The sequence below is a fragment of the Protopterus annectens genome, chromosome 8.part0 (genome assembly GCF_019279795.1).
Source record: "Protopterus annectens isolate FY-2018-M chromosome 8.part0, PAN1.0, whole genome shotgun sequence".
Taxonomy (NCBI): domain Eukaryota; kingdom Metazoa; phylum Chordata; order Ceratodontiformes; family Protopteridae; genus Protopterus; species Protopterus annectens.
In genome coordinates, this window is record NC_056741.1 from 307,144,697 (window position 1) to 307,161,600 (window position 16,904).

The following is a 16,904-nucleotide window of genomic DNA, read 5'->3' on the forward strand; positions in this document are numbered from 1 at the left end:
TTTGCATAAAGTAATAAAAAGTTATATCTGAAATCTGTAAATAACTCCATCTCATCTCTTTATTGGAAATTTTTTTACTTAGAAGTTTTTACATAGACGATTTTTAATACTGCATAGAATAGCCCTGTTTTGTTAGAAAGAAAATTTTAAATCCTCAAAGTGTATTGGCAATATGGAGGCAAATTAGTGTCATATGATTTTGGAGTGCCAAATGGTTATTCCATTCTAGCTAGAATTTAGAAACTTTACTAAAGCTTTATTGTCAAACAAATGTTATATTACAGATTCTTTGATTTTATTCAATGTTCCAATTCTAGATCCTATACATAAAACTCAAGTGCCTCTCCTGCGGCCCATTTTACCTATTGCCAGAAAAGTCACCACAGTGAATTGGAAAAATAAAAACATCCTCTCTTTTTCACAGTTTGTTTATAGAGCAAAAGGTGTATGCAACTAGGAATTGCAAATTATGTATAGCAGAACTTTGAATATTACTCGTAAACAACTATCTTGGCAAAAACGTAGAGATTTATTGGAAAAAATGTAATGCTTTTGTTTAGTGTAAATTTTTGCTGTGGACTTTCAATATAGTTTTATTGGTTTTAATTGATGGTTTTGTTTTGTAAATTGTTATTCATATTGATTTAAATTGCAATAAAAAATTAAAAATAAAAGAGAAACCTAGACAATTTGTCTCCATAAGATTTACACATATATTCAAATATCAAAACACAAACAGCATCTTCTAATTATTAAGAGCTTGATTCTTATGTTGTTTATGACTTATATTTATAGATACCATAATGCATTTAACCATAGGTAAACAGCAAATTCAGCACTATGTTCTTTAGTCCCCCTCTCCTTTATCACACCCTACCCTTCTCTACTCATACTATCTCACACCTTTGCCAATAGAAACTTTATGCAATAACTGACGATGTGGTGCGGTATATTGAAGATTTACCCACTGTTGTTGTGGTTTAATCATGAGGGCAAAGCCCAAGTGATTAAACAAAGCCAACTGTGGGTAAATCTTCAATATACCACAACCACGGAGTCGGTTATTGCTATTGTACAATGACATTATTTAAGAAAAAAATAATTTTCTTAAATAATGTCTTTGTATAACCACGTTTTGCTGTTCTTCTGCTGGTTGTGGTATACTGATTCTGCTTTTTGATATACTGCGCATGCGTATATAACTAGTGTTCCCATGCATATCCAGTACATCAAGGGTTTGAAACGGAAGCAATGGAGAAAAGAAAGTCTCTGTTGCTCAATTTTCTCTCTCTCTCTCTCTCTCTCTCTCTCTTTTTTTTTTTTTTTTTTTTTTGTACAAAAAAAAAAAAAAACAATTTGGGGGCAGTTTATACCAATGGAAAAAAGTCCAGGCGACCGGACCTTTTTCCATTGGTATATTGTGGGATTTACAACTGGCACGCTGGTTGGGCTGGCCAATCAGCATGCACGTTTTAGAATATTAATAGGAAGGGATTGTATAAGGGCAGCACAGTGGTGCAGCGGTTAACGTTGTCGCCTCACAGCAAGAGGTTCTCCGGTTCGATTCTCGGCTGGGGTGTCTTCTGTGTGGAGTTTGCATGTTCTCCCTGTATTCGCGTGGGTTTCCTCTGGGTACTCTGGTTTCCTCCCACATTCCAAAGACATGCATCTGGAGCATTTCTCCCTGGGCCTCTGCTGAAAACAGGACATTCCCGGTCAACAAATGTTAAATAAATAAAATATATATATATATATAATTTACCATATTCCATGAGCTCTAGAATATCATTATGATAATCCTCTATTATGTAAATAATGCTGCATCTTCCTATTATCAGGCTTTCCATATAATTTATGCTTGAACACTATGAGTTTATTATGTCTGTTGAGTTTTTATTCTGACAAACCAATGTGTAGTTTTTCAAATTTTGTGTTTTAAATATTATTACTTTATTATGTCTGTTAAGTTCTCATACTGACAAACAAATGTGTTGTTTTCATATTTACACTTGAATGTTATGATGTCATTCTGTTAACCACATGTATCTGGAGCTTTTCTCCCTGGGCCTTCACTAAAAATGGGTGCCTCATAACCCAGTCAGACTTTCCCGGTAAACAAATGCCAGATAAATAAAACAAATAAAAAATGTCTTTCTTTCGATGACTAGGTAGATCCTACTGACTGCATGTGTCTTTTTCAGAAGATTCCTGAGGAAGTCTTAAAACTGACAAAAAGAAACTTTAAAAGAGAGGATAATCTCCTACTACAAGTAATATGGTAATATGGGATCATTAACATATTAAAATGTGCATAACAATATGATGCTGTGCTACAGTATGTCATATTTGAAAGTGAATTCATTTACTTGGTGGGAGGATTGAACCTACAGCCTTCTGATATTCTTCATAGCAAGGGCAGTCATGTTGCTTACTGAGCTATCTGGCTGTAATAAACATATGACCATTGTTTCTGTACTTTTTGTGGAAAATACCATGGATGAATGGCAGGATTTCTCATTTTCTTTAAAGGAACACAAAGTCAACAAAGTGTAGGTAAGTTCCCTTAAACAGGGAATTATTTACACCAGCAAAAATATGACGCTGTGTTGCCATTATTCTTGCTTGTCTAAAATGGGACAGTTATGGCACTTGAAACATAGCTTATAGTCAAGTTAGCCAATTAGTACAGAGAAATCTGGAAACATTTAACCTGTCAGTCTGTTTTAATTATGTTTTAAGAATATCTTTGCTAATAAAATAATATAAATTCCAAAGCTCCTCTTATGTAACTGCCCTGAATTTCTAGAATTGAATTCTTCTAAAACTATTATTTTTATTGTAGTACTGTAATATATATTTTTTATTGATAGTTTTTTTTTTTTAAACCTGGCACATCAGTCAGTATAATCACTATCTTTAAATGGAATAATTTCATAGTTAAGTTCTAAACTAGCTGACCTTGCAGGCCATTTTAAATGTAACCAGTTTCCCTTTTAATGCTTGAATTAACATAATCCATTTTGTGTTAGATTGGCCTTAACTCTGTCATGGCTGATAATTATATATTACCCCTAATGAGAATAATTGGGATTATACCATAGAAAATGTGTGGTTCCCATGTACGGGATAACGCATTTAGGAGACATCTGTGTTCATTAGTAGTACAGAGGGATGTCCTGGGTTACCTTATTTATTACCCATCCGTAGATCCAGATTGTGCTTGAATATGAACAGTGATAAGCTTTGTTTTATGTGGTTGGAGACTCTGTTCCAGAACAGTGGTATCTTCTGTGAGATACACCTGTCTCTTCAAACTGTTCTGTTCTGATGTGATGTTACAGAATAAGGTTAGGTCCCTGGACCAAGTACTTCTGATGCCATTTGACTTGTGGATGTGCAGTAGGTCCATCTCTATTGGGTTGAGGACACAGGTCACTTCTTAGCAGTCTGTAGAATACTGAGTGCAGTGACAAAGCTTTGAGGCAGTCCATGTAGGACATATTGTTTAGACTTTGTATCCTTTTAGTAAGGTATGTCTGAGGGCATTGCAATTGCTGCATGTGTTTGGGCAGATATATACCAAAGGGGGCATTATACTAAAGGACTGACCTAATGAGGGCTGAGTAAAGGGCATAATGACATCTCTAGATCTATTCGCAATTCTTTTGTTTATAATCTGCACAATACTGAAGGACTTTCTTATGACAATGAACCCATGTTAGTCGTACGTTATGTCACTGTTCATATAAGTTTTCAAATCCCAAACAAATGGATCAACTCCCAGTGGCATATTGTCAATGTGGTAGTTCCCCAGTGCAGACAACTTGCCAAAGGATATGATAATGCATTTTTAGGCATTTACTTTCAGTCCATGATTCCAGTAGTGGTTATTTATTTGGACAAACCTTCTTGCTGGAAGTCATTTTGGGATTAAATAACTGCTCCCAGCTTGTCATCTGCAAATATAGTCAGCCAGAGCTTTTGGTATTGGCCTTTACATCAGAGAAGTAGATGCCAAACAGGAGCTGTCCGAGCTTTGAATTCTAGGGGAATCTACTTGTGAGTGAGCCCTTTGTGGCAGAAGCCCTATTTTGATCTCCTGCATTATATCTGTGAGCCAGTTGGCAATCCAGTGGACAATGTATGAGTTTATTCAGATTTTCTACTATGCCTCAGTGGGGATAGTGTCAAAAGCCTTGTCCAGGTCAGTGCATATGGTGTGTACTATTTTACCTTCGTTGCTTACTTTGGTGGCGTTTTCAAAGACGTCCACTAGGTTGAGTAAGCATAACCTTCTTTTTGCACATCTAAACTGTGATCGGTTTAGTGTGTGGAGGTTCCCTATGTCCTTATTAGTCAATTCCATAAGTCTTTCCATGGATTTTTCCTATGAGGGAGGTCAGACGTATGGGTCTGCAATTATCTCAGTTTGGGGAAAGTCCTCTATTCGCACAATCTAAAATGTGTATGGAGGCTAAGGTTGAAGTTTCTTACTGGGGGGTAGCTAAATCATGTTTCTTGCTATTTAAGATCCCCCAGGGATATTTTCAGGACCAATTGATGCAGTATTTTTAGCTTTTGATAGTAATTTCAGGACTTGGTCTTGTCTGATAGTTTGACTCAAGTTGGTTTTAGGTATGTCTTTTGGGGGTAGAGGGAGGGTTGACAGGGGTAAAGTCTGAGATGAATTTATTGGCCAGTAGGTTAACTGTATCTTCACCTTCAGTTTTGGTAATATCATTTACAATTAGCTCAGAAAATTGCTGCACTGTGCTTCTAAAATTACAAGCATAACTAAAAGGCTTATGATTTTCTTTGGCTTGTGTGGCTATTTTAACCTGAAACTTGATTTGGTGGATTTGTTAAGCTGCTGATTTGTTTATTTCAGTAATGAGGGTTCTAGGATTCTTACAATTGCTCTTCTTACCATGGGTCATAATTCTTTTCCTTTTATGGCTCCTCCAAGGGGTTTTGCTTTTTAGTTTTGCCCTGTGCTTATCCCTACAAAGTGCAGCTGCATCTATGCAGAGTTTCACATGCTGGCATAGTGTGGTGGTGTATGTTTCTACATATTCAGTGGAGTTAACTGGGTTTGGTGGGAATATGAAGCTTGTCAATGTTTCACTTAGGAGTAAGCAGTTTGTCTTTAAAAATTTTCTAACGGTACTTTGGATAGAAGGGATCCCTGATGTCATTTTATTTCAAATAAGACATCGTTATTTATTTGTTGATATTTGATTTATGCCCAGACCTTCCAAGGGATGAAGATACACAAGGAATACACAAGGGATGGTGCAGGATGCCACCATATTAGTAAGTACAGGATTCAACATGTCTCTCACCCCTAGTGAGGACTCTGACTGACTGTTCCAGGGCATTTGTAATAACAAAGTCCAGGAATCTCTGTGCTTGTGCACTAGTGGTGGTGGCGTAGATTTCCAGGTTTATAGTTGGATAGTTTAGATCACCTAGGAAAATGATATTGGGTTTAATGCTGAGTGATTCCATCTCCTGTAACTAGACGTTGTGGCTTGGGTCATACAGGGAGTTCTATAGTATATGGAACAGGACCTTTACCAGGCTGTGAGTCTCTTCTAGATGAGCATTTAGATACCTCCACCTTTGTTTCCTTCCTGCTCAGTGGCTGGTCTCAATTTGTGGAAGGGGATTATAACTCTGCAACAGCCAGAGTGTTCAGGAGCATTTTAACCCATGTCTCAGTCACTGCACAGATGGCTATATCCTCCAGGGTAAGGAGGGCTTGTAATGAGTAGAGTTTCTTGTTTAGATTTCTAACACTGATCAGTAATTCCTTTATATTTTCCTTTGCTTTCTTCATTATGGTGGTAGGTTTATGAGGTTGGGATTGCCTAAAAAGACACTATAGGGGTGGACAATGTCTTTGCCAATAAATGAAATTCTAGAGGGGAGAGATGCAGGGCATTCTGGTGAGCAGGATGGTCTGTTGATCATATCCATACAGGCTGACAAATATTGGACCCCTTTGAATGGGACCAAAAACTTAATCAAGAAATGGAGTCAGTTATTGTTTGCTTATATTGTGGTATCATCTTTGTACTGTTCAATGCTAGGTTCATATCTGCCTGGGATACATAGTTTGAGAGCTCCATCATGTCTCTCATCATATAGTTCAGGGAGGTACATGTCATGCCTTTGACACCCACATGTACTATGGCAGAGTCATACCACTACTTGCTATTCAAGGACTTAAGTGGATATGTGATCTGATGGATCTTGGCACCAGACAAGCAACTAACTGTCACTCCTTACTTGCTCAGCTTGAAATGAGGTACATCTGCATTTCTTACAATGGAATCATCTGTAACTAGAATGTTTATTTCAGTAGATGCCTGCCTTACAAGCTCAGCATCCATGACATTGGGTTTCCTTGTGCTATATGAGGTCATGGGTGTAACTTGCTTAGTGTGCTTTGTGCTTGTGTTGTGTTTTGGATAGTTCTTTGAGGTTTAGGGAAATTAATCTTTGGAGCCTCAGAATATAATGGATTATATGTATTGTGATAGCCTTGGTGAGGTGTGGTCTGCGGTGTACTTATGACAATTTTGGTGTCTGAATTTACAATGTACGAGACTTTTGCCTACAAGGACATTATTACATCTTTCACACACTGTGCTATGTTGTCTGGGTAGTAGATGATTGTCAACAGCATGAGATAATTCTTACACTATCTCAAGATATCCATCTTAATCATACTGGCTACAAAGTTATGCAGAAGTGTTGGTCCCTAGTTTTGACAGGAATGACTTTTGGGGGGGCATCAATGACTATAAGTGGTTGTAGTTTGGTTGGTTTAGGATCCTGTTTGTATGGGCTTACTACTAATGCATGGGGAAATTACTAATTATTTGATCAGGGAGTGTACTGCCAACTTAAGGTGTGTTTATTTGTTCTTGATGCAGGTTATTTAAGCCTCAGACCTGGACTTCTAAGGTTGTATAGATTTTGCAGGTCATTTAAATGGAAAAAAGCTCTTGCACAGACAACCCACAGTAGAGTGAGTCCACCATTGGCAGTACACCGAGTACAGCTCAATGCATCTCTTTTTTCTTCCATTTTTGATGAAAAGCTCATTTTTGCAGTTCTACACTTCTCAGTGTCTTGAATAAAAGACGCTGGGGGGCATACTGGGGGGCATACTCTATGCTGTTTACAACAGACTAGCTAGGGAGGGACCCAGTCAAATAAAGCCAATAGTGTAGTTCTGTGATTTCAGAACTTGTAGCAAGTCACAGTTCTCTTTGTCCTATTACTCTGAGCTACAGGTCAATGACCCCAGGACAGGTAGGTTAGACTTTCAGAAACTTAGCTTTTATAGTGGAGGTAGGGAAAAACTGTAATTAGTATACAAACAGTAAGGAACAGCAGAGAGAAGAGTACTTAATGCATCAGTGAGGGCTGGGGCAGGACACAAGAATGGCAAAAACAGTAGCAATGTAAAAACAGAAAGGCACTAGAATTCAACTTTAAGCAGGAAAATGATAAGCAGAAACACCCTAGCAGTAGAAATGAAATCTAAATAACTGTAGAAGCACAGAAGCACAAAATCCTACAGCAAGCATTACAACACTGCCACTACTGAAGGTATATCTAAGGGAAAAAGTGGCAAAATTATCTATCTGGTTATGGTGCACAATTGCTCACCAGTGCACAGTGTTGTGCTATGCACAAACAAGCAGAAACCTGTTCAAATGCAGGACTTAAATACCAGAAGCTAAAAACTTAAAACATTTTTTTTAAAAACTCAAAAGATCCAATGAGGGTGCTTACTCCAAGCACTACACCAATCACCTTTCACGAGACAGGTTCCAATCAGCACACTTCCCACACAAGGGTGCAGAAGGGCCCCTTCCAATCAAAGATGACTTGGAAAATGTGCTCAGAATACGCCACCACTACAAACAGACCCAGATGCAGCAAACCTGTTTTCTGAAATATACTAAAGCTACTAGCTACACTAACTTAGGTGGGAAACACCAAAACATTTATAAACAACAGAATAATAGCAGTAAGACACTAAAAATGTTTTAAATGGCAGAAAAACAGCAAGGAAACACTAAAGAATGTTTTAAACAACAAATAAATCAGTTATTTAAAACACTGATAGGCAGGAAAACAAAACAAACAAGCATATGCTTTGTAAATAGTAAAAAGTAGTAACAATTAGTTTGCAAACAGTGATAAACAATTATTTTGCAAACAGTGAAAATAGCAAAAAAAAGCTTTGCAGCAGTAAACAAAAACAGAGTAGTGTCTCTGAGTGTTAACTTCTCTGCAAAATGAACACTAACTGTAATGTAGCATGACTTTCATAGCATGTTGTGACACTGTCTCCAGTCTGCCACTGTCTTTGTTTCTCTGTATCACACACACACACACACACACACACACACACACACACACACACACACACACACACACACACACACACACAGTCTGTGTCTGTCTCTGTAGTCAGAGCTGCATTTTTTCTCACACTAGCATTTTTCAGGATTTCTTTTTTTAGCCAATGGGAAATAAATGATTTGCTTCCTTTTCTAGGTATAAGTGGTGTGATCATAGCTCTCAACCTTCCATGTCCAAAATGAGGAACACTAGCCCTCATAATGTGGAACAAATGGGCAACATGTGGAACACATACTAATGGCTTACTAACAACTTCAACTAGGAAGGTCATAGGATGGTTAAAATATGCTGGCTTTACTTATAAAGAAGGTCTTTTAAATAATTAATATGATTCATTTCTATTTACAATGGATTTCACTTAAAAAAAATTCCTAACATTGAATGTGTGACAGAGTCTTTCAATGTAGAACTTTGAGGGAACTTCGAGGAACATGAGCTTTATAAGACCCCAAATGAGGTACGTTCCTCGTAATGAGGTACACTTGAGAGGTATGGGTGTGATAGGTACTGTATTTAACATTGGTTGCTTAATAATGCCTGATGAAGGGCTTATGCCAGCTTGAAAGTTTGAGAAATTGCAAAACCTGTTTTGGTCCAATTAAAGGTATTACATCACTCCTGCGTTACAGTGCCTTTGTGTTTTCTAATGAAAATCCACATCCTAACAAAATGTTCACTGTCATCTCCCATTCTTTCATGAAAACTCATCTCACTCTGTCTTAAGACCTGTAGCTGACTGGTGTACTATAGATGGACTGGTGAATGCACCAGTAGAGAGATAATTGACAAGTGTTAGATTGGTGATATTAAGAAAACGTTTTCACATGGACTTTTCCAATTATAAACTTACTTCAAGAATCCTGATGTGCCAGACCAAAGAATATGGCCATTTTCAGGGGAAGATATCTGGTTGTGTCCATTACTCAAGGATGACCAACCAACCAATGAATGCTATAGAATGATGCATAGTTAGAAACCATCCACAACTAACAACTAGACTCTTTGTTTCATGACATTGTGGGCCAGTAGAATGATAGAAGGACTTTCCAAAGTCATGGATTTTAAGCCCGGTGGGGCCACAGAAATACTATCCATAATGCTTGAAAATGACACTGTCTTGAAACTGATGCTAAAGATGTGGAAAGTGTATTTAGTAAGTCAGTGTCTGCAAGTGTTATAATGTATTTTTTTAAATCTTCTCTTGCAATACATTTATGCTAATCTGTGATTGTTTTCTTTTATGTACAATTGTATTCATTATTGTTAATGTGTAGTTGTATTTTTTGTTCAAAGTTTTCTCTTTGGGCTTCTAATGAGAAGGGGCTTTGCTCAGTCAGACATTTCTGGTAAACAAAAGTAAATAAAAAATACATAATGGCTATTAAATAATATTAGCAAGCACATGCTGCTGATTAAATCAATATACTAGTTCAGAACATGAAGTAACGTTCTGTTCAAGACAGATAAAGTATGTGATCAAAGACACTGGCACAAAATAATACCAATCTCTACTAACAAGTGAAGTACTTTATGAGGAATGAAGATTAATTATATGTGTTTATACAGTGTCTTCCTATCAGTGCTGGTATTGAGCGCCTTCTTAATTTCAAACATAAAAGAGGACAATTTATGCTCTTCTACATATGTGCAAGATTTCCATCTGGAGCCACATACTAGTTGGTCCACCTTTAGGTGTTATTCACTTAAACAGAGCTCTGACTGAATACTTTTTTTTTTTGAGGAGGTATATAGAGTGGGCCACTCAGACTAACTTTTAGCTAAGACAGTTTTACAGAAAGTAAAAGGAAAACAATGTCAAATGCACATTGTGACAAAAGTTTGACAAGTAATACAATATCAGATGTATACAGTGAGATGTTATACATTTCCAAAAACAAGTCCAGTACAATGGTACACTGGTTCTTCTTTGTTAAATAGAAAATGATGTTAATGGTTTGTATGTTTTTTATCAATGTTATGCAACAACGTACATTTAGGATAAATATCTGGAAGAAAAAAAAGGCAGCACATATTTTATCAAAGATATTTACTTAAATGCATCAGTAAAAGTATGATAATACAAATAACTAAACTGTTACTTACAAGTTCCTTTACAAACCGCAGTAAAACACTAAAACACCATGCGGCATTGTGCAAAACTGGTTTAAGAATTTCACTTTTTAACATGTCCCTTTTTGATTTCCATTGCTGCTGCAGCTTCATTCTTCATGTGACTCTTCTGCCGTATTCTGAAAAATGTGAATTGCATATAGTTCTACAAAATGCCTCTTGAACCCAAAATTAATTGTATAGTTACTTCTAAATTAGTAACAGTGCTGACCTCCTGGATATGTATGACTTCTAATCTTTTTTTCTGTTTTTATGAATGTAGGTCTCATGGTCCTGATGCGAAGATTTTAGATCACAGTAAAGGGCAACCTTTTGGACAACTGAACTTGACCCAGATGTTGCAGATTGCAACTCAGATTGCATCTGGAATGGTGTACCTTGCATCCTTACATTTTGTCCATCGAGACCTGGCTACTCGGAATTGCCTTGTTGGCGACAACCTGGTTGTGAAAATTGGAGATTTTGGAATGTCTCGGGACATTTACAGTACCGACTACTACAGGGTATGGATACAACTTTTTAAGGAAATACTGTATGCATGCAGCTATGAGAAATGCGTGTTAAGTTCTCTTCATTCTCTGAAGACAGAGCAGCTTTGTAGTTTTCTTGTCGACTAGCATCGTCTGATGAGTACATTTACAGTACATGATGGTGTTATATGATTTGGATTCACAATTTTAGTTTGCCTTTTTTATCATTTGAAGAGCCACATTAAAAAAAGAAAGCATACACTTATTTTGGTGCATTATTTCATACAGTAGTCTGGTTATAACTTGCTTGTCTGCTAGTCAATTACTTCTGAATTTAGAGAAGAAAGTAGTGGAGCTTGTTCTTAAATTTAAGGAATTTGAACACTCAGGGACCTAGTTATTTTCATTCTGTGAAGACAGAATTTCTACTGCAGGTTTCTCCTACTGCCATGATGCTTATTTTATATTTGATGGCTCCTGAGTTGTAATCTTCACTCATCTTTCCATGCAAGGTCAGTCCACTGCTACAACTCCACTGCTACTAACTGCTTAGTCCAGAGCCCATGACAGTGGTCCCTTAGTACACCACAAAGCTGTTGAAGAAGAGATTAGTGTTGATAAACCATTACCAATTTTACTAGGGAGAGCTTATTGGTCGGCAGCAATGACAAGAATCAGTCAGGTTGCAAGTTCATTTCTTGCTCAGTTAAAACATTTGTCTGATTGTAGACTAAGGTGTAGAAGGCCATACTATAAGTCTGTTTCTGAAATGGGCTATAAATTGGGCAATGCATGGAAATGTGGGTGACAAGTTGGAAGGAAGGATAAGAGATGCATCCATAGTTCTAGGTGTGGACTAGTGATATGATGACTCAATGCTGGTTGTGAGATGTGAGGCATGCAGACATAGTTCTCAGCTGTCCCTGGTTTTGCAGAATGTCCCTTATTTTCTTCATATTTTGGTTTGTTCTTCATATAATTTGTGGCTTTCTGACAAATCGTTGAGGACTGCATTCAATAAATAATTCCAGGCATTTAAGTTTCACACTTCATATGATTCAGAAAATACATGATAATGCAACATCTGTAATTGCACAAACTTTCTAAGTGCATAACATCTATATTTAAAATCTGTGCCTGATTTTTGGCCTTTGTCTCTCATTATTGTTTGAAATTTTCCCTGTTTTTTTGCTAAGATGAGGAGAGTTATGCATGTAGAATAACAAGGAAAATTGAATTGGAGATAAGGGATCTCAGAAGGATGTTACAAGAACTGTATGAAAGTACAACCAAAGTAGTTTAAAAGGAGAACTTATGTGCTCCACAGCAATCAAAGATGGAGCAAAATGAAGATGGGGAAAGGAGCAGAATAAGCAGAGGATGTGGGCAGTAGAAAGTTACAAAATTTCAGGCTAGAAACAGGCAAGAATGAGACAGTCAGTGCAAATTGGTGACATCAAGATAAGGGTGCAGGTGGGACTAACTAAAATGGAAATGGAATTATTAAACAACAGTGAGGGTAGGTTAATTTTATCCACAGACTGCCTCAATACCCACTTGTTACAGCCAGTTTATTTACTGTATGCAACTCAAATTTCTGATTGTGAGAACATCAAAAGAAAAATAGTATTCACAATAATGTATTTCTGCTTGTATTACTCAAACACACAGCAGACTTGCCAAGCCACATCAGTGACTTTTTAAAATGATATTTGAATTCAGTCACATTCATCCACAGACTGTCTCAATACCTACTCATTATAGACACATTATTGAATGCCTATACTTTAGATGCCTGTTTGCAATCAAATAATAATAGTCAAAGTAATGTATTTTGGTCAGGCAAACAGCACCCCGCCAAGCGAGATCAATCACTCTTTACAATGACAGCTGCAGTCATTCACTTTAATCCAGGGACTCCCTCAATGCCTAGAAAATACAGCCACCTTACTGGCTGTGTATACCTCTGAATTCTGACATTGATCTAAACTTGATTGAATGAATGAATAAATGCATAAATAATGACCACTGTAATGTATTTCCACTCATTGCATCATGTGTGTGTGTGTGTGTGTGTGTGTGTGTGTGTGTGTGTGTGTGTATATATATATATATATATATATATATATATATATATATATATATATATAGATATGCATACAGACACACACACACACACACACACACACACACACACACACACACACACACACACACACACACACACACACATGCATGTACAAAAATGTGCACTCATGCGTACCCATGAACAGTATCAACAAAATACATATCATTCTGCCTTACAGGCTGACTGGCAGTGGCACAGAAGGGATTACAGACTAATTGATTAAAAAAATGATTTAATTAAAACAGTGTTTCCCTTCTGTCACTTAGTCCTATCCACAAGGATTTTAATGTTTCATTTAGGCTACAGGGCATCTGAAGTAGCAGGAGTCAATAGAAAAGTCTGCTTACTGCTTCATCTAGCAGCCCAAATATCCCTTCACTGAAACATCATTTCAGCCTCCACCTGAAATGACAGGAAGACAAGGTGGCTAATGATTAAGGTGTTTGCCTTACAAACACATGGTGCAGGGTTTGAGTCTCACAAGGGATAGTTGGCTAGGCTTACAATGGCTCGCAAGGGCAGTTAGCCTAATACTATCTATCATGGTTTAGTGGTAAATCACTTTGTGTATGTAGTGCAGGGTCCTGGGTTCGATCCTTGGAGAGGTAGTTTATTATGGGTTGGGAGGGTGGCCTAATGGTTAAGGCATTTGCCTTAGAAACACAAGGTGCAGGGTTCAAGTCTCACAAGGGATAATTGGCTAGGCTTAAAATGGCTCACAAGGGCAGTTAGCCTAGTACTAACCTATGAACAAGTAATAAGTAGTAAATGCTTTATTCTGTATGGTGGAATATTCATAAATGCTATTGCAAAAATAGCCTAGCCATGTGTGATGGCTTTTTTTTCCATTACAAAAGTTAAAATTTAGCTCATATGTGTATACAGTGTCAATAATTTAGAAGAAAAAAAAGCAACTTAAAGCCACCTCTTCTTATCATTATTATTTGGGAGGTCTTCAGCCTGGCAATCATAGTACCATAAGCTCCCCCCTACAGCTAGAGTAAGAAGTCAAAAGGAAAAGTGGTACACACTGTTGGGATATAATAGGGAAGGGATAGATAGTAGAAAGTAGATCTAGGGAGAGGTGGGAAAAGCACCAGGAGAAAGAACGGTCTGTAAAGAATTAAATATGGTGTGTTACAGCTGGCCATATTGGAGGGGTGTGAAGGAAACATTCAGGAGAATTAGGAAAGGAATCATTCACAGAGCTAGATCCAGCATGAGCTTTAGTAAATTTTCAAGGAATTGTGAGCTTTAGTGCATTTTCAAGAAATTGTGAGCTTTAAGGGAAGAGATTTTGACTGCTGCTCATGCTAAGTATGTTTTCAATGTGCAACTGTTTTGTTCAGCAAATGGTTGTCACTGTTCATCTGAGAGAATTTGAAAGAAGTGCTTACTTGCTTTGAATACAGAAGATTGTGGGTTCTACTCCCACAGCATATAGATGGATTGATGATACTATATTGTACTTTAATGGGGGGGGGGTGGAGGTGCTGTAGTTCTGAGTGTGTCCTCCTTTGGATGAGATGCTTAGTAACTATGAACCTGTTTTCAGTTTGCCATCCATTCCCTATTGCGATATTACCAATGTACCAACTTTTTTTCATTAATGCAACACAGGCAATTTATTTTTCAAGGGCAGCAGACACTGAATTTTAGATGAAATACTTAAATTTAAAGTTGTATGCTAGTAGCCAAGTCTTCATTAGTTACAAATATTTTTATTGTGCAGTTATTTAGATGGCTTTTACTTCTGCAGTGATCATTTGAGGATTCTAATGACAGAAGTCTGAGTGGCCTTTTATGCTTGAAATTTTCCAAAATGGGCAGTTTTGTTAATTCATTAATTCATAAGTTTGGTTTCATTGTTTACTAAAAAAATGTTCAAAACTACAAATTTAGAACACACTCTTAACAAGTGGTGTATTATACAAGAAATATAATTTAATACAATCAGGAATGTGAATGAAAGAACACATGCATGTATACATGGTCATAAAAATGTGCCAGGGGCCTATGGTTTGAAAACAGCTGAAAGGTAAACTTAGTCCACCACTGGGCAGATGCATTTTCTTTGAATGTGGGTTTCAATGCCATTTCAATAAATGTGAGTTTCAAGGGCAAAGAAGTTTACTGTTCATGCTAAGTCTGTTTTAATTGTGAGATTGCATTGTTTGCTTAGCAAATGGCTATCAGTTTTTTTGCTATAACATTTGAAATAAAAGTTACAAATTACATCCAAATATCTGTAATCATTGTAGAAGTAAAGAAGAAATTAGTATGTACACCGATAGGATTGAACAGTGTTTATGGTAACTGGGAAAAAAATAGCAAAGTAATGGGACACTGGAATGGCTGCGGTGGGGGTCCCTTATCTATTACCCTTACTAGGGCCCCATTTGACCATGATCCAGCTTTGGTCAGTCACAGTACCAAGAAGAAGGTAAGTAACTGGGAAAGTTTACAATGCTGGGGTGATACAATAAGAGCGGAAAAGAGTGTTCGTAAAATTGTTGGTGGTGGTGGTGGGAAATAAGGCAGAGAAATGCATTGTGTATGGGGATAATAAGATAGTTGCCACGAATACCGAATCAATCACCTCAGAGATTAGATAGACCAGGATACAGTTATACTGGTCTTAGGCCATGCAGGTCTGTAGGTTGAAGGCCCTACATTTAAATGGGTGTATCATGTCTTCTTTAAAATATTATATCCCAAAGGAGCCAAAATATTTTGTCACATCAGCAGGCTAAAGAAGGTTTTCAGAAATGCATTGAAGAATCTACCTCAGGGAAGTGTGTCAGCTAAGACAATAACAAACACCGAAAAGACTTTTAAGTGGCCAACCCGAGTATATTAGATCTTTTTAGTTATTCATGCAGAGAAGGCAGGTCAGTGAGTAAGCATTACTCAGAGGTTATGGTGCTTTGAACTCAGATATCATGCAGCCATGATAAGTACCCTTGTCATTTTTGGCTAGGAAAACATGTTGACATTTTGAGGGATTTAATCAAAAATGGAAGTGTTTCTGGAGGTGTGAAATATGTTTTTTTCCATAATGTAGCTGTTGGATTATACATGAGGAATATACTGCTTATTGATGATTAATTGACTCAGACCATAGAATGGTTCAACACTTTTGTCAATCATTAGTGGCACTGGACAAATATGTGTGTGTGTGTGTGTGTGTGTGTGTGTGTGTGTGTGTGTGTGTGTGTGTGTGTGTGTGTGTGTGTGTGTGTGTGTGCGCGCTGGGGGGGCTAATGACAAAACTCTATACCAGCCAGAATATCAGTGGACTGTAGGAGGAGACAGATTCTCTGCAGAGGTGTGAAAGAAATTAATATCTGGATTGATTATAGGTGTAGTTGTATATGTGGAACTGCGTGTTTTCTGGTGCACAAATGAAATCTGGTCTGTCTTAAAAATGTTTGAATGGACTTGTCACTAGAACATATATGGCTAGGAATGAGGAGGGAAACGTCAGTGAATACAGACCAAAATAAAGCATCTCACTTTGGTAAGTTTTGGGAAAAATAGATGGAAGGTGTCTCTTTATTTGAATTGAACTCTGGATCATAGCTTCCATGGGGATGCGTTTACAGTTAGATGGGGTGCCAGTGTTTTTCATAAGCAGTTTTGTTATAAATATTCCATTTTTATAAAAGACCATTGATGGCATTCATTTAAACAAAGTTTTAAACACTTTCATGATCATGATTTATAATTGA

The 16,904-nt window shown here is 37.2% G+C and overlaps 1 protein-coding gene across 1 annotated transcript in view; it reads left to right on the top strand.

The window, feature by feature from the left end:
* NTRK1 (neurotrophic receptor tyrosine kinase 1) overlaps nucleotides 1-16,904 on the top strand; it is a 921,476-nt gene that overhangs the window by 816,338 nt on the left and 88,234 nt on the right. The window contains exon 15 of the mRNA XM_044079803.1: nucleotides 10,838-11,078. Within this exon, the coding sequence (XP_043935738.1) occupies nucleotides 10,838-11,078 (241 nt within the window). The remainder of the gene's footprint in view (nucleotides 1-10,837; nucleotides 11,079-16,904) is intronic.